The 24,710-nt window shown below is 44.5% G+C and overlaps 1 protein-coding gene and 1 non-coding gene across 2 annotated transcripts; one reads left to right on the forward strand and one right to left on the reverse strand.

Annotated features, from left to right (window-relative positions):
- Nucleotides 1-1,004: 1,004 nt before the first annotated feature.
- m1ap (meiosis 1 associated protein) lies at nucleotides 1,005-11,613 on the forward strand. The gene is made up of 4 exons (XM_056300841.1): nucleotides 1,005-1,262; nucleotides 1,679-1,870; nucleotides 10,591-10,765; nucleotides 11,606-11,613. The coding sequence occupies exons 1-4, from the start codon at nucleotides 1,005-1,007 to the stop codon at nucleotides 11,611-11,613; spliced, it is 633 nt and encodes a 210-aa protein (XP_056156816.1).
- On the reverse strand, nucleotides 3,280-3,351 carry trnaa-cgc (transfer RNA alanine (anticodon CGC)). Its single transcript has one exon. It is a non-coding gene; the product is annotated as a tRNA-Ala (tRNA).
- Nucleotides 11,614-24,710: the final 13,097 nt, after the last annotated feature.

Here is a 24,710-nt window from a genome sequence, read left to right on the forward strand (position 1 = left end):
TTTAGTCATGTCCTATTTACTGTTTTGCCAGTTCTTCCTATTCCTTAGTTGGTGTACTTTTTTTTAAAAGACAGTTGCTGACTATACAGGCTGCTTATCATAACAACACTCTATGGTTGTACTTTGTTTTGTTTTGTTGTTGTTTGTTTTTCTCCCTATGGGCTCCACTTATGTTAGATACTGGGTTGGAAAGGCCCATTCCCATATAAAGTAAAGTTGAGAAGGAAAGGCTTACTCATAAATTATTACATTTGAGCGATTTTAACTTACTCATTCATGGGGCGTCGGGGTGGCGTGGCAGTCTATTCCGTTGCCTACCAACACGGGGATTGCCGGTTCGAATCCCCTTGTTACCTCCGGCTTGGTCGAGCATCCCTACAGACACAGTTGGCCATGTCTACGGGTGGGAAGCCAGATGTGGGTATGTGTCCTGGTCGCTGCACTAGCGCCTCCTCTGGTTGGTCAAGGTGCCTGTTCAGGGAGGGGGAGCTGGAGCTGGGGGAAATAGCGTGATCCTCCCACGTGCTTCGTGTCCCTGGCGAAACTCTTCACTGTCAGGTGAAAAGAAGCGGCTGGCAACTCCACCGGGACGGCTCCAAAGAGTGGGGTAATTGGCCAAGTACAATTGGGGAAAAGGGGGGGTGGGTGCTTAGTACTCATCCATACCTCTGCAGTTTTAAGATTGGCTTTAGCTGTTAGTTTCCCATGTTTGCTAGTTCATGCATGCTTATACTTGTGCACACAGCAACTTTTTTGTATGCTTTTTATATGCCAAAACATATTTTGAAGCCCAAATACAAGAAAAATAGCATTGAAATTTGAAGGTAAAGGAAAGAGATTATTTCAAGTAACATCTGCTTGGCAGGAAATTACTTGTAAATTGCCAAAAAAAAAAAGTGTACTATTTCAGCATAAGGGGAAAACCTGTCACTCCTTAGCAGTTTTCCATCAAACCTTTCTCCCTTTTTTCATTAAACTTGCTTTTATTTTAGATTATTTTTTCCATGGATGCTAGGAAGCGACCAGCGCGTCCCTCCCGTGCTGGGATCCAGGTATGCCGGCCCTGCTCGTTTCTATGGCAACCGTCGAGGGTTCTGATTGTGGACGTACTGCCGCCCTGGTGGTTGGAGACTGGAACTGTGTTCTGTGAGGCCCTGGACAACTTCCTGTCCCTGGCCTGCAGTCTGGAGGGACCCTGTAGGATACCACTTCTGAGTGTTTATGCCATCAGCAGACAGCAGGAATGTCTTATGCCATTTGTGGTAAATAAAAAAAGACCAATAGCATCAGATAGAAAGAGAGGGAGGGAGGGAGACACTGTAGCAGGAGTATATGCCATTAACAAAGACAAGACACAAAGTAAAGAGGGGGAACTCAATAATTACTGACTGTTTGTATTTGTGTGTGTGTCCATTTTTATATCCATTCCATTCTGATCCAGAAGATTTGTCTCGTCATTTGCTGCAGAGTGCTAAATAAAGAGATGCTAAGAGGCTTAGAAAAAAAGAATGTCTTTAACATTCTCTCTCTCTTTCACCCTCTCTCCCTGTCTTGATTTATTTCCCTCATCTGTCTAATTCTCCCTTCAACCCTCTTGACTCCTCCTGTCTCCCTCAACCTCTCATCCCATTCTCTCCCTCTGTTTTCTTTACCCTTCTAATTCCATGTCCATTTTTAGTCACTTCGCGGTAACCTGGGCAGGCTACGTTCCTGTGTCGAGGAGCTGAGGTCTATGCCGGGTGAGGGCTGTATCCAGCGGTCAGCCAGAGGGAGGGATCTGCTGCGACAGGCAGTGTTGGACAGCATGCAGCAGTTTAAACATTACACCAGACTTACGACAGGTGACAGCCATGCCAGCAGATCATTGGAGGTGTGTTTTCCTTGTTCACACATATATTCAGCAGCCGAAGGAACGAGTCACTGAGAATAATTGAAGTTACAATGTGCAGTAGCGAGCAGAATCAAAATATTGTATTAGTGTTGAATCGGTTTGGTTCAAAAAACAGGAAAGACATTGCCCTAATATTATAGAATGCTTTCATTATTTTCCCTGGCTTTTCTGGGTGTGGTTCATATGGGCCAATGCATCAGTTTTTAGCAGGTCATTGTGATTTTTAGGGGGCCAATGGGGCATCCTTGATCAAACACGTAGTAATAAAGACATGTACAAAAAGGGTAAACCACTAGTTTGCAGTGATTTGAAAGATCTAAGAAGATAATATCCAGAGACAGTGATCATGTAAGTCCCATCAGCCAACAGATTACAGCCAACAATTGCAGCAATGTGGTTGCTGGCGGTCCAGATACAGAGTGGAACAAAAAGATCAGTTCAGAGACATAGATATGTACATATCAGTATGTTTGAGATTGTAGCTGGTGCTCTTATACAGAGTGACTAACAATTAGTCTGCAGGTAAATCCTATCTTTCTCAAGGACATGTTGTTGAATCTTTCAAAGCTATGACCATATAGTTACAGAAGAATCTTTTGAACCATTTGGCCCCTTGGCCGTCTAAGAGCAGAACAGAGAATTTAGGGATCAAGAGAGGGTAACCTTTATTAGGTGAAGACACCATTTTGGTCATCATGGTTGTTTATTTTAAGCATGCAAATATTAACCATTTACTGATTAATTTCAGCTCAAAATAGTTAAGAACAGGGACGTTTCCAGGATTTGAGGACATTTGGGGCTTAGCCCAGACTTCTGTAGGGGGGTCCGGGGGGGATCCTCCCCCTGGAAATTTTTTTTGATTAACAAACTCTATTTTGATGCTTTTTTTATGCACTCTGGCACGTTATTTACATCCAAAGTACATGTCTTAATCATTGAAAAATTGAAATGTGTACCTCAAAAACTGTTGTTTACTCTCCATATTAATTATGAATTATGACATTAAAAATTAGTTGTTAGTAATTAGTATTAGTATTGAGTAGAAGCAGAATACCTCACAACTGCTATCATTAAACATTTATTGACATGCTACAGTACCAGACTAGAGAAAAAAAAGTTAAGTGTATTTATGTTAATATTAGTTTATTGGAATATTAAATTTTTTCACTCACACACACACACACACACACACACACAGTTAGTTTAGAGACCTGTATTTATTTTGACAGGCTGTTATGTTACGAAGACTATCAGACATTCACACACGTTACGTTGGGCTTCACATAGGCTTAAATTTTAAATTATATTCGGGGCTACATTCAAAACTTTCGGGGCTTAAGCCCCAGCAAAATGACCTGTCGACACCAATGGTTAAGAAGAGATAGTTATGGAGATGCTGGGGATTGAACCCAGGACCTCATACATGCGAAGCATGCGCTCTACCACTGAGCTACATCCCCTCCTGTAGAATGTGGCTCACTGTGTTATTTGACAAATATTTGTCCCAACAGCTGAAGACAGTATTACTGTTGGGACCTTTCAATTGAAAACCTAACAATTTTCATAAAATGTCGGATGCTCACACTGGCTGTTGAGACCTCTTCTTGTCTGTTATTAGGAAGAACTTTTACAATTGCAGACTAGCTGGTATTAATAGCCTACTTTTTTTCTAATTTTTTTTTTTTTACATTTATCAGGTGCAGTTATACGGTACAGTCGCATGTTCAAATACACAACACATACGTACATAGATGTCTTATGAAGCAGTCCATGGATTTCGGCAACCTCTCAGTGTCCATATATAGTTCCCATACTCAAAAAAGAAAAAAAAAAGGAAAAGGAAACAGGAATGAGTAGTGACATTTGTCCATGAACACAGATAACAAGTAAATATACATTATATAAGGAAAAAAAGACACATAGTGTTCACATTTAAATGAGGAGAAGAGAAACCCAGAAGAAGTTTGTCACTATCTCTTATTTCAGATCAATTGAGGAAATATGAAATAATTGGGGACCATTTAGTCAAAGATATATCTGTTTTTAATTGTAACCTTGCACTTATATTTTCCATGTAATAAACATAGTTAACCTCCTCCCTCCGTTGTGTTACCGTGGGGGGCTGTGGCCTCAGCCAGGAGACTGTGAGCCTCTTCTTGGCAATTAGAAGAAGAACTCTCAATACTTATGTCTGATTTTTGTCTTCTGCATCTTCTGGTAATATTCCAAATAAATAGCAAGATGGTTGTCAGGGCAGTTCTATAGCTAAACATGTTTTAATTTCATTTTGTATATTTTTGCCAATATTCTGATAGTTTTCATCATCATCATCAGTTCCGTAACCTATGGATGTCGTAGGAGCACAGCTGATGCTTCAACAAGTCTCGGTTGAGTCATCATTGTGTTTCAGTAAGGGGAGTACCTGGTGGTCCCTATCTCCTCTCCAGGTATGGATGGCCGTAGGTTCTCAGAGGAACTCATCCGCCCTTTGACAGGTTTTGTTTTTAGTCCTGCTGGGTGTCCACACACTCTCCTCACAACAACCCAAGGGTTGAGGTGGGGGTGCCAGTTTAGTTGCCGGCGACCCGGCGTTTGCAGTTTAACATCGTACCCAGGACAGTTCTGGTCAGTCCCAAAATGTGTGTGTATGGTCTCCTATCAGGCCACAGCCCCTCCAGCACTGATCCGAGGTGCCACCAAATTTTGATATGACAAGAGGGGTCCTGAAAAATCTAATCTTAACTTTCCATTCAAATTCCTTCCAAATGGAGCTGTTTGTTATTTTATGTCCCTCTCTGCATGATAATTCCCAGTTTTTATCTGATGTTATGGTGTTCATCTCCAATTCCCGTTTTTCCTTGATATCCAAACTGCTATCCATGAACTATTCTTGTAATATCCTATATATGTGCGATATAATCTTCTTTTCAATAGCCCCTTTAATAGTTAACATAAAGAAATGTTCCATATTGGACAGTGGAGTACATAGTTTATTCCATTCTTCATGTTCCTTTAAGTAATGTCGCAACTGTAGGTATCTAAAAAAGTCATGGGCTGGGAGGTTGCATTTATGCTGAAGCTGTTCAAAGGACATCAGGATTCCTCCTTCAAATAACTGACCCAACGCTATTAAACCCTTTTCTTCCCATGGTTTGAACCCTGCATCTAATTTGGATGGGAGAAAGTCAATATTATGTGCAATCGTCATTACTCTAGATATTGACATAGGGAGTCTTAACTTCTTAGTTACCTTAATAGTCTGCTTAACAATATTCAAGGATCACGTTTTATGTTAGTGAAGGTAAAAAGCTCCATTGCGCCTGCTTACTGGGACTTTGGGCTCAACTGCATTCGGACTCTGCAAACTACTTAACATTTTTGAGAACCACGGTTTTAAAAGTATTCTCTCATTGTGTCCCATTTAGTGGTCGAGCACTCCTCTCATCCAGTATTGAACAGGCCACTTAAAACCAGCTCATGTGCATTTCATGTTAATGCAGGAAATGAGTTCCATTCAGTTGCTGCGGAGCCGTGTGTTGATGAGAGGCTGGGCTGATGACATCTGCAGGGCCCCAGCAGTTCTCAACGCCGCCATTCATTTTCAGAGAGCTGCTGCCAACAGGCAGACAAGCACAAAGATAGTTGGAGATTTGAACCACATTCCTAATGCTGAATTGCCCCAACTTTCACACAGTTCTTGTCCCACTTCTTTTGTAAAATTGCCTCTCGTTTCCCTCAAAGCCACTTCATCGTTTAGTGGACTTTTATGACGGAATCAACAGAGGACTGTAGCACCCACTTAGAACCACACTGGAAGCCCATTTCAGAGATAAGGCCGTTTTAATATTTTGTACCGCCAGCACGTAATTCCAAAGAGTAAGCATACGTTTTGATTATAAGTATCGTTTAGCAATATAGTCATAAAAAGTAAAAAAAATGTACTTCTGGAGACTTTAAAAAAAATCACCAAAATTCAAATTATTTAGACTAGACTGGAGTGATGTGAAAGAAGCAGGAAGGCATCTGACATGGCTGAAAGCATCTCACCTAAACTGAGATTGACAGCAGGATGGAGAGTCTAGCAAGATGCTGTTCCTTGTTACGTTTGAGCAGAATGGTTCTGAAGATGCACGGCTCGTGTTATTGACAGAACTTTTCCATGTCCAACTGGCTTTGTTTGGAAGCGCTGGACAGATGATTACAGTACAACCCATGTTTCCAGCAGAAACAGATATGAATAGAACCACTCAGGACCATTAGGGAACAAAGTGAGACTAAACAGACTTATCACTTGTGTGAGTGTGTGAGTGTGAGTGTGTGTGTGCATGCTAGTTTGTATGTTAGGGGTGTAATGATACTCAAAAATCATGGTCCGGTGTGTACCTTGGTTTTGAAGTCATAGTTCGGTACGTTTTCGGGGGAAAGAAGCAAAACATAAAATGGCTTCTTTTTTCTTGTTTTATTAAACAGTGGTTTACTGAACAAACTAAGGTATGGCTCTGTCCTTCTTAAGAAAAAAAGTCTGCCAATACTGCCGCAACCGGCTGCAAACTACTAATAAAAAAGTAAAATTTACTGAAAAGTAAATCAAAATAAATATTCTCTCAAATAAATAAAAAATAAACACCCATTAAAGTGCCGCATTTGGAAAATCTACTGTACTTGAACTGTGTTGTACTGGTGTTCACATTAGGACCGAGCAACATAAATATTCTCTCAAATAAATAAACAAACATGAAGCCGTCCACACCCATGGTGCAGGATTCAAGTTGCGAGCACGTCCTTACTAATAGTTTTAATTAAACACCCTCTTAGGTCGTCCATGAGTGAGTGACCACAATTTGCGACGCATAGCCCACGGCGGCAGTTGTGCGTCGCTGTGGGAAAAATATAATAAAATAAATATCCATTGAGGTGCAGCACTTGGAAAATTAACTTACTTGAACTGTACTGGATCTGCGTTCGCCATAACTATGAGGCTGCACTGGCAATCTCTCTGTGGCATGCGTGTGTGTGCGTGTACATGATTAGTGGGTGGCTGAACATACAACATCCCACCTTTTGCGAAAGTTGCTATGGGGGAAACTCTTAAACTTAAATTAAATTCCGCACGTCCATCCATCCTCCTACTTAGGGTCTCTGAAGCCTATCCCAGCAGTCATTGGGCAGCAGGTGGGGAAACACCTTGGACAGGCCACCAGACCATCAAAGGGACAATACTTACACACTTAGGGACAGTTTAGTATGGCCGATTCACCTGACCTACATGTCTTTGGAAGGAAACTGGAACAAACCCACGCAGACAACATACAAACTCCACACAGAGGACAACCCCCAAGGTTGGACAACCCCGGGACTCTAACCCAGGACCTTCTTGCCGTGAGGCAACCATGCTAACCACTGTGCCACCATGCCGCCCAATGGTCTTTGTTTTGTAGGAAAAGAAACCTCTGCTGAGCTGTTGAGGGAGCAACTGCCAAAGATGGTGCAATCTTTGCACCCGATCCTTCTCTTGTATGCATAGCAATGAAACCACTCTCCTTATGGTTCATAAATATTAGTATCATGCCCAATCAGTAGTGCTTGGACTGAGAATAACCTTTTCACACAATTGATCCCCAACCACCTCCTATCTTTTGTAAAATGTGACCAGTCTGCTGATGGGGAGGCTGAACTCCATCACCATCAACGGGACTGCTGTAGAGAGGGTCAAGGGCTTCAAGTTCCTTGGTGTCCACATTACCGAGGACCTCACTTGGGATGAACACACATGCATACTGAACTACCATCACTCTTTGTGCATATGTGTGTGTGTCTCTGGATGTATTTGTTTCTGTCTTTGTCTGCTCATCCACTGACCTCCGTCAGTCCACCAGCAGGTTACAGGGCTTGAATGTGTTTGTTTCAACTTCAAACAGAACAGGAAACAGGAAACAGAACCCATTCAGATAATCCCATTAGACAGAGGTTTCCCTGGCTGTTTGAGGAACCCGGGTGACCAAAGCCTCAGAGAATGAGCCAGCATCCAACATACACACACACACACACACACACATGTACACACACACAGCTCGTTGTTTGGTTTCACCACATACAAACATAAACTGGTGTGGTGAAATTTGTGATCCAAGATGGATTTGCCCTAAGTAAATTGGAGAACAGAAAGGAGCATTAATAATTATGTTTTTTAGTAGTTGTTGTTAGTGGTTCTGACATCATATATTAAATTTGGTAACATGCATATACTTTTTCATGTCCATAACAAACGACAGATAGTATAATCAAACACGAAGAATGCTTTCTTGCGGCCATGATGGTTGTTTTTTTTTTTTAATTAAAACATCATCGGGGATTTGGCAGAGAATAGTTAGCATTTCATCGGCATCAGACCTCATCCGTCTCTTTTAAAGATCTGACAAATAAACTTGAGCTCAAACGCAAGCTTTAAATATAACCAGCATTTACTATTTGATCCAGTGGGATTTGGGAAGGGGTGGGAAAAGGGAAAATATAACTGTGGGTAAACTACAGTAAAAATGCACCCAAAGTTGTTTTGATGTGGCTGGTGGGAGCAACAATACAAACTTTATTCGGTGGATGACAGTAGAACAGAGAATAACTAGATGATGAGCATTGCTAGAAATATGACAAAGGGTCTATGTGAAATCTGTATTTGTGCCATGGACATGGTTTGTATTTAGAGATTTGCGGACAAGAGCTCAGGCACAGTTTTTCAGCTGGAGGAGGTGAAATGTACGTATCTCCCTCACAAAGTAGCCTAATTGTCAGTAAACTATCAGTATTTCCGCTTCTGGTGTGGGAAGATGGCAGCGCGAATTCACGTTTGCAGCGGCCTCACCCAGTACTGTCCATGCGGTGTCTTTGTCCACGTCTTTGTCTAAGTTAGTCTTCGTTTGATGGCTCGGAGAGCTGGTGCTGGATCGGCTGGGAGGGCTTGGTCTGCTGTGTCCTGTGGACCCAGGGACCACGGCCCTTGCTGGGAGCTGCAACCGAGGAGGTAACACAGAGGGCGGTCTGACATGATGCGGAAGCAGGGAAGGCTAAGCCAACTGCTAGCCCATGCAGACGGGCAGTTCCAGTAACACCGAGGGTGGTCTGGCAGCGGCCTCACCTAGCCTTGACTGTGTTTTTAGTGTCGTCGTCGTGTGGAGTGCGGGGGGTGGGGGGTGTCGAAGGTGTCTGGCTGGGAGAGCTAGCGTTGGATCGGCTGAGGGAGCTTGGTCTGCTGCATCCTGTGGGCCCAAGGACCACGGCCCTGACTGGAACTGCACCTAAAGAGAGGGCGGTCTGACAGGACGCGGAAGTGGGGCAGGCTAAGCTAACTGCTAGCCCATGCAGACTGGCAGTTCCAACAGTCATCCTGGCTGGCGTTCATGCCCTTGGAGAGTTTTTTTTTTTTGTTTGTTTAATGACAGGCATGGGTGTAAGTCCATGAATACTGGGATGGCCTCCAGCGCTTTACCTGTGCCCCCGTCCATAGAGTTAGTGGTTGTGTCAGGAAGGGCATCAGACGTAAAATTTTGCCAAATCATTATACGGATTGACAAGACCGCCATCGGTGCTGTGCCCTCACAGGATACCGATGGAAACTATCAAATCCGCTGTGGCGACCCCTGGGAAACAGGGAAGAAGCACAAAGAAGAAGATATGTGTTAGTTTGGGTTTATGTGTTCTTTTAGGTTTTGGAGGCAGGCTAAGCTAAGTGCTAGCCCATGCAGACCGGCAGTTCCGACAGTCATCTTGGCAGGCGTTCATTTTCCAGGACAATTTTATTTATTTATTGTTTAGATATATGTGTTATTTTGGATATACGTGTTCTTGTAGTTTTTGGATGTGTGTTTTTGTCTTTGTGTTGCACTGCTGTGGGCTGGGTGTGAAATGAAATGACAAAGTGTTTCGGATTTCTGATTCTAAATATTGGGGTGGGGGTGAGGAAAACATTTATCTACAAGCCCCCCATCCCTGTCTACTAGGCAGTCTGTTGTGTTATTGTTATAACTGTGAAACTGTTGAAGCACCGAGCTTGTGCACCAAGCGGAAGCTGAACTTGCCCTTATCCTTCATGTTGTTTAGGGCATTTTTGCCAGAAAAGCTGACACAAGTGGGTTGTTTTATACAGCAGCTGTTAACCTGCATATGTGGTGGACATTTCAAGCTAGAAAAATGCTACTTGGTGGCGATATTGAAGGTGATGAATAAAGGAGAATGATATTTTACAAAGTAAATTCAGACTTACTCTGGTGATAGTGATAGAGATTATGATGATGATGATGAATGATCGTTATCATCATCATCTTGACGAGACCAATGTGTCATAATGGACATTCTGAACAGTAGATGTCAAGAGATTTTTGAACCCATCCCACATTTTTTTTAAATCTGATAGCTCTTGTGACTGGCAGTGTATTACTTTCCAGCTATTTTGCATTAGGTTGCAACCATTTTTATGTATTAGAGTATCAGTCATCAGTCACTCACTGGAAATCTCCCATCTACATGACCATATAGGACAACTGCTCCTCGGGTTGCTCACATGATGCATCTCCTCTAAGTGCCAAATGCTCTTCCTGTGTTTGTATGGACTTTTAAGCCCAAATTGTGTGATTTTTATCAACGTAATTGTATTTTTTTTTCACACATTAAGCCGAATTTTCCATGTCCTTACGGTGCGTTCCCAGATTACCGTGGTGACGAGCCAGCCAGACCGTGGTGTTTTGCAGCAGCTGGGGGCAGGGCTGAAGGACACTGACCTGTTGTCCCTGAGGCGGCTCCTGGTGGTCCAGATCAGTACTGCTGCTGGAGAATTGGCCCATGACACTCTCTCACCTGGGAACACACCCGCTGAGACTAACGGTAAGAGACACACATGCACAGGGTTTGGACACACACATACATAAACACAAATACATGTGTGTGTGAAAACATGTGCAGCCAGATGTGGTGTTTTTATGTGCACAGCTCAAGTTGCTAAACTTCTAGTACATATGTAATACCTTACTTTACTCCTCTCCCCTGTGCTTTCCTAAATCACATCCATTTTTGACCCATTTTCTAAATCATCGAGTGATTTGTATCTTCATTCAGCACATCTCACAGGTTCGAATTTGAGAGCCAAGCCTTGACCCACACCTTTGTCAGTCTTCTCATATTCTGATTTCATAATATATATTTTTTTGTAGTTATATACAAGTCAAAATCTTTTAGCCCTGAAAAAAATGACAGGGTGCTAGACAGTTGGGTGAGAGTGAAATGGAGACAGAGAGAAAGCCAGTGAGAGACAAGAGAGAAAGAAAAATAGGGAAGGTGGGATCAGAAAGATAAAAGAAATGAAAGCAGGCACCAGAGAGAGGTATGTTGAACTGATTTCACTAATTAACTGTTTCTTATTATACATCATCTAAAATATTTATTCCATAGAGAAAAAATAGCTTCAAGTATCACTGAAAACAGTGACTTGAAACTCTTGTTCTGCTTGCTCGGATGTATTCTAAATGGAGCATTAGAAACTGATAACTAGCATATTATCTTGATAACTGGGGTTAAAGTCTGTATGTCACACAGATCCTTCCTTTCCTTGCAAGGAGTTCTTTTATAAGAAACTTGTGGTGCAGGGCAGTCTTAGCCACTCCACATACTCTAGAGTTGCAATGAGTTTTAACCCGCCTGACAACCCCCCTGTAACTTCTCCTGCAGCTGAATGAGTACATCCAGCTGACGTCCTCGTGTCACATCATTCCCTCCCTCTCCTCTTTCCATGGTACAGTTTATGAAGAATATTATGTTTACTCAGACAATTGGTGGTGTTGGTGATTGGTGATGTCCTGGGTTCGAGCCCCGGGGTAGTCCAGCCTTGAGGGTCATCCCGGGTCGTCCTCTGTGTGGAGTTTGCATGTTCTCCCCGTGTCTGTGTGGGTTTCCTCAGGGTGCTCCGGTTTCCTCCCGCAGTCCAAAGACATGCAGGTCAGGCGAATCGGCCATACTAAATTGTCCCTAGGTGTGAATGTGTATGTGTGTGTGTGTGTGTGTGTGTGTGTATGTATGTATAACTGCAGTTACAGTTGCTTCATTCATTGCCGCTTAACCTCTTATGACATTTGGCTTGAAAAACACATCCCATTTGTGAAGCAGATTGGAGGATGGAGATTGAAGGAGATTGGAGGCTGGGGCGGCACGGTGGCACAGTGGTTACTGTGGTCACCTCACAGCAAGAAGGTCCTGGGTTTGAGTCCGGGGGTAGTCCAACCTTTGGGGTCATCCCAGGTCATCCTCTGTGTGGAGTTTGCGTGTTCTCCCCGTGTCTGTGTGGGTTTCCTCCGGGTGTTCCGGTTACTCCCACAGTCCAAAGACATGTAGGTCAGGTGAATCAGCCGTACTAAATTGTCCTTAGGTGTGTGTGTGTGTGCGTGTGGGCCCTGTGATGGACTGGCAGCTTGTCCAGAATTTCTCCCCCGCCTGCCGTCCGATGACTGCTGGGATAGGCTCCAACATCCCCGTGACTCTGAGTAAGGATAAGCGGTTTGGATAATGGAATGGAATGGAACTAAGGTGTCATGAAGCACTAAGCTATGCTGAAAGTTGTCATGTGTATTCAGTGTTGTTTTCAAAAAGCACATTTTAATACAGAGAAGCAGTTATATCGTATTCATGAGCCACAGTGACCATGATTCATTGGACCTACCACACAACTTATGCCATGCATGAACCAAAGGATTTTCCAAAATCTTAGCCACTGCGAGCATCACACATTTAACGACTTCTTTTCCATCCTAGTTTTGCACACACTATATGATTAAGAAGGACAGGTAATCACAGGGCATCACACAAAGGATATTTCACCAGTTCTTGGTCGTTAGACCCATTAAATCCAGATCCTGGTGGCATGAGCTTGGTTACATCAAGAGCAGAAGTCTTGATGTCATTCCCAAATTAGAGGAAGCAGACAAACAGCTGGTTGCAGCACTTGTTATATGTGGATATAACAAGTAAATACATATGATAAGATATTGGAGCTGACCCGAATCCTTTGAGGCTTTGATTGCTACTGAAGTAATAAATGCCAAAAACGATAATCAAATGATTTTGTTTTGTTTTTTGTTTTGTTTTGTTTTTTCAATTAGGCTTACCCCATCCCTGAAAATAGCCGACAGAATCAAACATTCATTATGCATCAGTGTTAATCAGTTCAGGGTGGCACAGTGGTTAGCGTGGTCGCCTCACAGCAAGAAGGTCCTGGGTTTGAGCCCCAGCGTAGTCCAACCCTGGGGGTCGTCCCGGGTCGTCCTCTGTGTTGGAGTTTGCATGTTCTCCCCGTGTCTGCGTGGGTTTCCTCCGGGTGCTCCGGTTACTCCCACAGTCCAAAGACATTTAGATCAGGTGAATCAGCCGTACTACATTGTCCCTAGGTGTGAATGTGTGTGTGTGTGTGTGTGTGTGTGTGTGTGTGTGTGTGTGTAGGCCCTGTGATGGCCTGGCGGCCTCCTGTATGCCATCCAATGACTGCTGGGATAGGCTCCAGCATCCCCGCGACCTTGAGAGCAGGATAAGCGATTCAGAAAGTGGATGGATGGGTGGAAGACCTATATACCCCACAACTCTCATCTAGACACAAGGCAGAGTAACAGAACTGTTTGACAGGCTTGCAGCTAACCTAGGTTAGCAAAACATCCAGAAAGTCAAGCATCTGGAATTTCAACATTTGCAAAGAAGACCCCCAAAAAGCTTAGTGCCAGATATGCTAAAGGAAACTGACATAGCATTACTCTACAACGAGTTCTGCAAATAACCTCAAAACTACACACGCACAGGTCCACGGTGGTGTAGCGGTCTAAGCATCGGCTTTGTGTCGAGGCAGTTGCCCACTGGGGACCAGGGGTTTGCGCTCCGGTCTCGTTAGATCCGACTATGGCCAGACTCGATGAAGCAGCAATAATTGGCAACGCTGTCTTTGGAAGGGGGGCGGAGTCGGCTTGTGTTCGTCACACGAATGCGTCTCTGGGTGTGTCGGAAAAAGCAGTGGTTTGGCCTGGATTCGCCTTGTCACGGAAGTGGCGAGGTGTCTCCTTCGAGACTGCTGGCCGGAGAGATACAGTTGGCGAACGCATGTACGAGGGTGGGTGTTTGAATTAAAATAGGGGGATCGATTGGCCACTAATCTGGGAGAAAAAAGGAAAAATCAGAAATAAATTCAGAAAAAGAAAAAAAAACTACACATGCACATGGAAGGGGAAGATTGCACACACTGTATAGATAACATGACAAAGCACGGTTGTCTGGCTGAATCAACCCCCTATCAAACTCACACTTCAAATAACAAACCCTTGATGATGTGCAGCCTGCCTATACCTAATTTCAGTTAGAGAAGGGCCCTGAGTTCTTTAACTATTTTAACTGAATTTACAATAAAACTACTTCATTATCTCAGTCAGGCGGCAGCCTGGAGGGGATTATGCGTATGTTTGCATGTGCGCACACGTGCGTGTGTGTGTGTGTGTGTGTGTGTGTGTGTGTGTGTGTGTTTCTGCAGCTAATGTCACATACTACTGGACCTATCAGCCTAAATTTTCTGGTGCAGTTATGGCTGTATGATGAAGAACCTCTCATGGTTGCGGTGATTCAAAACCTTCGAAAAACATTTGTTTTCGCTATTGTCACTCCCTCTCTTCATCCACACTCTAGCTCGCTTGACCAACGCTACTCTCTGTTGGTGCCAGATCTGAGTCTACCGTGCCCGATCTGAGTCAACCGTGCACATGCGTGACTTGCATCTACAGTTAAGCCAGATTGGACAGCAAAAGTGTCAAAACCAAAACACTGGGTTGAGTCTTGAAAGTAAACAAGAAGTCGATCGTATTTCTCAAGCCAGCAAATCATTCACTGCTGATCTCAGCACAGGAGAACTGGAGTAACACTGGATGAACCAAGCATCCATCCATCCATCCATCCATCCATCCATTATCCAAGCCGCTTATCCCAATCGGGGTTATGGGAAGCTGGAGCCTATCCCAGCAGTTATTGGGCGGCAGGTTGGGGAGACACCCTGTACAGGCCGCCAGTCCATCACAGGGCCGACACACACAGAAACAGAATCACCTTCAACAGTTCACATACTAGCCTACCAAACAGATAATGGCACTTCCACATGGCGGCGAGGTGAATAAAGCAAATTATTATAAGGTGAATTAGGCAAATCTATTATTGTAGGTGCCTTGTCTCCAATGATAAAACTCTGCTATAAAAATACAATTTTGGGTGCCCGGGTACTGTAGCAGTCTATTCCATCGCCCACCAACATGGGATCGCAAGGTTGAATCCCCGCATTACCTCTGGCTTGGTCAGGTGTCCCTACAGACACAATTGGCCGTGTCTGCAGGTGAGAAGCCAGATGTGGGTATTTGTCCTGGTCGCTGTACTAGCACCTCCTATGGTTGGTCGGGGCACCCCCGCCAGATTGGCAGAGAGGGTGTGGAGCAGCAGCCGGGACGGCTCAAAAAGAGCGGGGTTATCAGCCAGATACAATTGGGGAGAAAAGGGGGGACATTTAAAAAAAACAAAAAAACAATTTCAACAGAATTGCAGTCACACCTGGAAATTATCTCAGTAGCTACAATAAAACATTTCCCATGGCTGAGCTATGTTTTCTTACCGTTTTATGAATGCAAGTCAATCAGCAGAGCAGCCCTTCACCGTGATTAATTTTATATCAAGAATTCATGACGTTTAAGCACATTTGAAGTCTTTTAATAAGGGCTTTGAAATTATGATAGCATAATCTGTTATTTCATGTCAGATTTGGTTGCTTTTGTTCGAGGGTCACCTATGAGGCTGCACATCCACAGACTGACAGGCAAAATGTTTTTATTAGGTAGATTTTTTTCGCTTGAGCGCTGTATATTAACTTTTTTTTTCCGTATCCATAATCCACTTGGGCGCTGCGCAAAAGTCTTACATTGGTAGGAAAAGCTGGTTTTACTGTCTGTGTGTTTTTCTCTTCTCCCGGTAGGCGAAAAAAAGGGTTTGTCACCAAGTTCGAACACAGGAGAAGTGGAGGTACATAAGACTAGCGGAGATCTGCACTCTACTGAGGGCACGCCTCTAGTTAAATATTGTCTTGAGTCTCCTTAATTACCTTTAATGAAATTTAACAAACATTACTACACTTAACCCTTGTAGAGAATTTGTAGCCATAAAGATTTAAGTGACTGCAATACTGTAATCAAATAAGCATACCTCCTCTTTAACAGGCAGCCATACCAAAATGTACCCTGGCTCTGCCGAATTACAGAAGCTAAGCTGGTGTAGGCTTGGCTAGTACTTGAATGGGAGACCTCCTGGGAAAACTGAGTTGCTGCTGGAAGTGGTGTTGGTTGGCCAGGAGAGGGCAGTCTTCCTTCTGGTTCTAATAAAAGCAACACAAGAAAAAAAAACCCACAATGCCCAAGTTTAGTGACAGGGACACTTAGCTGCTGGAGATGCTGCCCTTCGGATTAGACGTTAAACTGAGGTCCTGATTCACTGTGGTCATTAAAGGTCCCATAGCACTTATTGCAATGAGTAGGGGGTCCCCTGGTGTCCTGGCAAAATTCCCAACCTGGCTGTCTCCATCTAGCCAACTAATCATCCCCCTGTGAATTCGCTCAAGGATTCCTCCCTCTCAAGCTGATGTGTGGTGAGCGTTCTGGCGCAAAATGGCTGCCATGCATCATCATCATCGGTGGTCACTCAGGGTTGAGTATGACTGTCCTCCTTCTGGGTCTCCAGGTGGGTGTAGAGGCCAATCCTGGAGCTGCATAACGGAAGGACACCTGCGCGTGACAGCTTTTTACGTGAAGTGGCTGATGTGCCTGCAGCCACGACACAGTCCTTGGGATGGAGTGGCCAGAGTCCAATGGCATGGAGAACCAAGAAGATTGGCGACCACCCTCTGTTGCAGCCTTCATCTACCTTCACTGCCATTTTGACCTGGAGACATCATCTGCCAGTTCCGCCATTGAGGTTTTTGTTGGATCGCGCTTCGTCTCGAACCTCCCCCTTACCAGGAGCCAAGCTCTGAACGGCATAGCTCTTGGGATCATTAGTTCACGCAAGATTCTCCACCACGACAAGGTGGCAATCCAGGTGGGTGCACATTGGCACTAAGAATGCACTGGCTTGTGCATCCTCAGTGGCTGGATTACTCGTGAAACTTGTATCTCAGTTGATAATATATCCATTTAAAATTTTAATTTCTTCAGCCAGTCACATAGTTACACTAATATTGTTCATGTGAAGCAGCCATTTCGAGTTAGTTTTGTTGACTGCTCTGAAAATAAAACACTCGTATGGAGTGCTGGTAAGGAAGGGAGGAAAAACTAGTATGCAACCAAGTCTAATATGAACTTGCACTTTCCAAGAAGAAAAGGTTTGCTACATGACATTTTGGTCTGACCCTAACCCTGTCTTTATTTTCATAGTATAATAAAGCTGGGTAAACTGCTTACGCTCGCATGCATCTGCGGTTGACTCAGATTGAGCAGTGACAAGAATATACAACACTTCCTGTTTTGACCGCAACCTAGAGGGAGTTTTTCCTTTATAACTTTCTTATTTTTTTTATCAAAATTCTTTTAATAACTTTTGATCATGTTGCTGCCCGATGCGATTCAACTGTAGATGTGAGTCGCGCATGCACACGGTTGACTCAGATCGGACAGCGACAGAGAGCTGCGTTGGTTGAGCGAGCTGGAGAGGGAATGCAGAGAGGGAGTGGCGGTAGCGAGAACAAATGTTTTTTAGAGGATCACTGCAATCATGAGAGGTTCCTCATACAGTCATAACTGTACAAAAAATTTAGGCTGATAGGTCCAGTAGTTTGCGAGATAAGCCGCGGACACACACACACACACACACACACAAACACACACACACACACGACCAGATGCATAATCCCCTCCAGGCTGTCCGCCAGGCGGGAATAATGATTTGGCTGCAGCAGCATGATTTAATATAGAGGCGAAGTTTCCACTGTCAGAGAAAGTAGCAACGCCAATTAAAAAAAAAAAAAAACTCAGTGGATGTGGTATGTCATAAGCACATTTCCATGATACAAGGGCCAACACTCTCTTAGTTGCACCGATACCAGAGGTAGTAGATCATTGTGTTCCCACAGAGAGTTGTTTTCATTAGAATTGTTTATTGTATTTACTGTCTTAAAACATGACATTTACCCATACTTCTACATACTTTGGCCTACAGCCTCTCAGCTGAACTGACAGCAGCGTGACTGCAAGATCACTACTGTCCCACACAGCGCTGTTTTTTTTTAGAGATTCCTTTCTTATGAGTGTTAAAGACATGATTGCTATTTACCATACACTCTGTCTGCCCTCATCCTGTTTTCTGTTCTATTAGTATTTAAAAGGCTTTGCATTATTTCTATTGTTATTGCTTTCTCAAAAATGATGGTCTCTGAGGCACATACCTTTTATTGTCTAATCAATAACATCGGTTTCAATCTGCATCTTCCCAAGGTTCAGGTTTCTATCACTCTTAATTGACTAATAATACAACTTAAAGTTGGGGTAAACAATCCTGGGCGGGAGTTAGCAAGGGCTAGCTATATTTTGAAAACATGCTGCAAAAGAATCCGCCCCTTCACTTCCTGACTTGTGAACACGCAAGCTGATTGACAGCAAGTAGGGACCAATGGAGACCACACCTTGTAACGAACTCTCCTGATAGGCTTATAAGGAGCGGGTACAGAGAAAAGGTTCTGTCTCGCTCGCTTTACAGCAACAAGAGTGGCCACAGAGACCGGATCTTTACTCAGTGCATGTACTTACTTTGATCGCTGTTGGGATGTAGGAAGAGTTTGATGAAATGTTGTGAAGAATGTCCTAGATTAGAATCACTGATAGCCACCTTAACAATACACAATAAATGCAGTGGTTGACTTAGTGGCGGCATCTTTAGAAAATCAGTGGTTTTCGGTTGTCCTGGGTTCGAGCCCCGGAGTAGTCCAACCTAGGGGGTCGTCCCGGGTCGTCCTCTGTGTAGAGTTTGTATGTTCTCCCTGTGTCTGGGTGGGTTTCCTCCGGGTGCTGCGGTTTCTTCCCACAGTCCAAAGACATGTAGGTCAGCTGAATCAGCCATACAAAAATGTGTCTTGGTGTGAATGTTTGTGTGTGTGTGTCGGCCCTGTGATGGTCTGGCGGCCTGTCCAGGGTGTCTCCCTGCCTGCTGCCCAATGACTGCTGGGATAGGCTCCAGCATCCCCGCAACCTTGAGAGCAGGATAAGCGGTTTGGATAATGGATGGGTGGATGGTTTTCAATTGCTGACACATAATGCTTATAAGGAAAATCCACTTGACTTAAATAAAAGCTTAGTTTGATGGCACAAGTATAAAGTGGAAGATTCATTCATAGAAATTAAATTGGGCCTTGCAGCCCTCTGGCCCCTCGTGCAAAGAACTACATGGTCATCGTACCATATGTTAAACATGATGCCCAGGACATTTATTACTGCTTATTATTTTAGTCCCTCATTCTTTACAACTATGGTAAGCCTGAAAAGATAGTTTTGGATTAGAGCATGTCAAAACAGGTGAGGGGCAGAGTCGTGTCCAAGAGCTTCAGTGACCTGTGGCTAAAAGAGCAGGCAAGCTTAAATAACAGATAAGAAGTTTATCTACACATCCTGTATGAATTCCATTCATGTTTGTTGGATGTTCTTGTGAATCCTGGACTAGAGTTGCTCTCAAAATCGGTTTAGACGCTGACGCCTGTTGCTGCAGTGAAAGTCTGACCCTATTTGAGGAGTTCAGAGACCCACTTGTTCTCTTCTAGCTACACTGCACACAGATTTATGGAGCATGTGGCATGCAGAAAAAAATATAGAATTCATGTCGATGTCCACACATTGAATGCAAAGCATGCAAGATTGACATGACTGAAGCCACTTTCAGCTTTTTGTTTCTTTTGTGGGGGGGGGGGGATTTTTCCCCCTTTTCTCCCCAATTGTACTTGGCCAATTATCCCACTCTTCCGAGCCTGCAGACTACCACATGCCTCCTCCGATACATGTGGAGTCGCCAGCCGCTTCTTTTCACCTGACAGTGAGGAGTTTCGCCAGGGGTCATAGCCCGTGGGTGGATCACGCTATTCCCCCCAGTTACACCCCCCCCTCCGAACAGGCACATCGACCGACCAGAGGAGGCGCCAGTGCAGCGACCAGGACACATACCCACATCCGGCTTCCCACCCACAGACACGGCCAATTGTGTCTGTAGGGACACCCGACCAAGCTGGAGTTAACATGGGGATTCAAACCAACGATCCCCATGTCGGTAGGCTACATAATAGACCGCTAACGTTCACTGTGCTTTACCATAACCTTGCAGTGAGTCAAATCGAACAAGAGATATTTTGTAAGCAAGCCTTACTCAGAAATCTAAACCACTGCATGCTGGGTAGTCTTATAACCAGCAGTTTCAGTGAACACCATTGAGTTTGCAAGCAAAGCAGAAAAATGTATTCCCACAGAATGAGGCTCTGTCGTGATGACCTGTGTCATAGACTCACAACACTCTGGTTTGTAATGAGTTGGCGGTGATGTTTGGTTTGATTCCGTGTGTTGGTATCAGACTGATGTATATGTACCTCCCACCCCAGAAACGGTAACTGTCCGTGTCTTCTGCTTTCACAGTTCACTCAGTCTTTGCAAACTTACACGACCATCCAAAGAAGCGCAAAAGCCAGGTATTCCAAGACATCTGTGATGCGTTACGTCCCAACAATCAGATGTTCAGACTTCTATGCTTGTCCGCATTCTTGAAGCGGGGAGTGTTCTGGAATGTTAATTGTGTCAGTGGGTGAGGTAGGTTTGAGGTCTGAACTCAACTGTCTGAGAGGGAAAGTAGCTGTGTCTCCCTTTACGCCAAACTATTTATGTGTTTTAGCTTTTGAACCCTTGTGTGTGTGTGTGTGTTTGTGTGTGTGTGTGTGTGTGTGAGACTGTGAAGTACAGTATGTTATAGGAAGTGGGTGGGGTGCACATTTTCCGTTCCAAAGTGAAACTTGGGGCCAAACCATATCTCTTCCCCTCTCTCTCTCTCTCTCTCTCTCTCTCTCTCTCTCTCTCTCTCTCTCTCTCTCTCTCTCTCTCTCTCTCTCTCTCTCTCTCTCTCTCTCTCTCTCTCTCTCTTGCTCTCTCTCTCTCTCTCGCTCTCTCTCTCTCTCTCTCTCTCTCTCTCTCTTTCTCTCTTTCTCCGTCTCTCTCTTGCTCTCTCTCTCTCTCTCTCTGACTCTCTCCCACTCGGTGTAGCTCGTTTGCTCCATCTCTTCTCACGACAGGAATACAGGTCATGACTCTTGTCTAGAATGAGGATTGGATATTGCGTAAGCTTGTGTGTGTGTGTGTGTGTGGCCACTACCTTAATAAGCATCCTGGTTTGAATCTGTGTTTTTTAAAACAGTCTGTGTGCAGAGGTTTGGAACCTTTGGCCTACAGTGTGACTGTTGATGCAGAACATTAGAGTTGAACACAAGGGAGAAGATAGAGAAATGGGTCAGAGAGAAAGAGTGAGTTGGGCAGAGAGAGAGAGAGAGAGGTAGCCCATGTGATTTTGCTTTCCCTCTCTAAGTCAACTACTTGCCCCACATGCATGATGTAACAGCCTCCCAATGCCTAGCAAGGTTTTGGTTTTTTGTTTTGCTAAATAAACTCTTGTCATAGAGGATGGCATGTAAGAAAATGGAGCCCACTTTGGGGAGCTAAATCTTTCAATGAAGCATGAAGTATTTATGAATGAACGGGCCTGTGTAGGTTATTATGTACTTTACTATCATGATGCATTCTTTCTTGTATGACTGATAGGGTGACCCCAGATGACTGATAGGGCTATCAGGAACTGCCGGGGTAAAAAAAAAAAATGCTCAACACTCTTTTCACGTTGACACTTTATCTCTGACGGTTAGAAAGGGGGGGATACAGAGAAAGCAGATTAGAGGGGCGTAAAGACATGATAAACTTGTTGACGATAGTATTATTCGGGGGGCTAAGTGGCCTCTGGCTCATAAATGATTGGAGTTGCTATGGGCAAAGGGGGTCAGTATGGAGGGCATCAGTGCAGGCAACAAACAGGAAGACGGGGCAAAAACTGGACCGGTGGCAAATAAACTGACACATACAGCCACACTGGCACACACAATTAAGGGAAAGTATTGGCTCTGCACTTAGGGGTCCCCTGGCTGCAGGCCCAAACTAATTACAGCAACTAAAGTACTGTGTGTGTGTGTGTGTGTGTCTCCTCTCTGTCATTCAGTGAAATATTAACGCTATTCAGGGTTGTGTGTCTGCACGTTATCTGTATATGTGGGAAGATGGCAGCACGAATTCATGTTTGCAACAGCCTCACCCAGTACTGATATGGGAAGATCGCGGTGCGAATTCACATTTGCGGCAGCCTAACCCAGTACCGTCCATGCCGTGTCTTTGTCCACATCTGCGTCTAAGTTTTGTCTTCGTTTGATGGCTGGAGAGCTGGCGCTGGATCCGCTGGGAGGGCGGTCTGACAGGATGCGGAAGCGGGGCAGTTTTAGCTAACTGCTAGCCAATACAGACCGGCAATTCTGCTAACACTGAGGGTGGGCTGGCGGCGGCATTGCCTGGCGTTGACTGTGGTGTTTTTGGTGTCATCGTGTGGAGTGCGGGGAGGTGTGTCGAGGGTGTCTGGCTTGGAGAGCTAGCATTGGATCGGCTGAGGGAGCCTGGTCTGCTGCATCCAGTGGGCCCAAGGACCACAGCCCCTGCCTGGAGCTGTGCCCAAAGAGGAAACACTGAGGTCATTCTGACAGGACATGGACGCAGGGCAGGCTAAGCTAACTGCTAGCCCATGCAGACCGGCAGTTCCGACAGTCATCCTGGCTGGCATTCGATCCCTTGGACAGTTTTTTTTTTTTTAGTTTGGCAGCGGGCATGGGTGCAAGTCCATGAATACTGGGATGGCATCCAGCGCTTTACCTGTGCCCCCGTCCATAGAGTTAGTGGTTGTGTCCGGAAGGGCATCCGACAAAAAATTTTGCCAAATCATTATGCGGATTGACGAGACCGCCATCGATGCTATGCCCTCACAGGATACCGATGGAAACTATCAAATCTGCCGTGGCGACCCCTGGGAAACACGGAAGAAGTCCAAAGAAGAAGAAGATATGTGTTAGTTAGATATTGGATATGTGTTTTTGTCTTTGTGTTGCGCTGCTGTGGGCTGGGGGAAGCGACATTTAGTTTCGTGTCATGTACACAAGTGCATGAAATGAAATGACAAAAGTGTTCCTGATTCCTATATGTGTATGTGGTTATGTGTTGGTGTAGACGTGTTTATTTGCATGCCTTCGGTCTGTTCTTCGTGGATCAGCGGGGGTCTTTATTTTCCATCTCGGTTCCATTTCTTAGCCATTAATCAATGTCTTGTTGTGAGGAGGCTTGTTTCTTCTATGGTGTATTTTATCAAAAATGTAAGCCCACACACACACACATGCTTGTACACGTACTCACACGCATACAGAAACATCAAAAAAAATTGAATTTACTCTCATAATTTTGAATTCTGAATGCAATTTTATGGTTTTGAAACTAAAACGTCAAGTCCCTGTTGTCCTTCATCCCCTTTATTGTCATTTCAGCAGTTCCTTTTTAGCGAAGTCATCGTCATTAGTAGAGGAGACCCGCTGAGACAGGGGTAGCCATGCACACAAGCACATACACTGCCTGGAAGCATCAGCAGCAATAAATTGCTTCTGTCTGACTGTCTGCCTTGAACACCTGGACCTCTCTCACGCAAACATCCCTCCCACTCTCTTGGACTTTCAATCTCTATCACTGTCTTGTATATACACACACACACAGGCAACAACACACACATTGTCAGTTATGCACCTTTCGGTGGCCTCAGTTAAACCCATGCACTGACAGGAAAAAAGAATAATTTGAGTAGAAAAGGCTCCATAAATCATGTCTCCTCAGAGTCGTATATCACCAGTAGCCCTCTCACTCCCTCTCCCTATATTTTCTGTTTTGTTTCCACGTTAAATAAGGTTGTGACATGAAATGTGTCAGAAAAGCATATCTTACTGCTTATCACCTCTTTTGCTATGATGTCACCTTTGTCAGATATCCGGTCATTTGCGATTCAAGGAGTACCTTGACTTTTTGGTCCACAGGCTCCTTTATCTGCTTAAACGTGTGCAACAAGAAGGTTATTGTAATATTAATTTGTGTGTATATGTTATTGTCTTCTCCTGGATCGCCACCTTGCCGTGGTGGAGAAGCTTGTGTGTACCAATGATCTCAAGAGCTATGCCATCTGAAGCTTGGCTCCTGGTAGGGTCACCCAAGGTAAATAGGTCAAGAGGGACGTTCCAGACGAAGCATGATCCAACAAAGGCCTCAATGGCGGAACTGGTGGAAGATGTCTCCTGGTCACAACGGCAGTGAAGGCGGATGAAGGCTGCAACAGGGGGCGGTCCCCAATCATGTTGGCTCTCCATGCCATTGGACACTGGCCACCCCCTGCCAAGGACTGTGTGGTGGCTGCAGGCGCATCAGCCTCTCCACGTAAAAAGCTGTCACGTGCAGGCGTCTTCCCATTATGCAGCTCCAGGATCAGCCTCTAAACTCACCTGAGGACCCAGAGGGACCCAGAGCGACCCAGAGGGAGGATGGTCATACTTGACCCCGAGTTACCGCTCTACACATTATTGACTTTGTTGTGGTGCATGCTAACACTGTAGCACACTGTGTATGCTCAGTGAATGGTACAGAAG

This window comes from Lampris incognitus, chromosome 20, assembly GCF_029633865.1.
Source record: "Lampris incognitus isolate fLamInc1 chromosome 20, fLamInc1.hap2, whole genome shotgun sequence".
NCBI classification, from domain to species: Eukaryota; Metazoa; Chordata; class Actinopteri; order Lampriformes; family Lampridae; genus Lampris; species Lampris incognitus.

Bases quoted from the DNA above. Each gene is read 5' to 3' on its own strand.
- m1ap (XM_056300841.1), top strand. From the start codon at position 1,005: ATGGATGCTAGGAAGCGACCAGCGCGTCCCTCCCGTGCTGGGATCCAG. The intron at 1,263-1,678 runs GTAAATAAAAAA...GTCCATTTTTAG, and splicing joins AATGTCTTATGCCATTTGTG to TCACTTCGCGGTAACCTGGG. The intron at 1,871-10,590 runs GTGTGTTTTCCT...GTGCGTTCCCAG, and splicing joins ATGCCAGCAGATCATTGGAG to ATTACCGTGGTGACGAGCCA.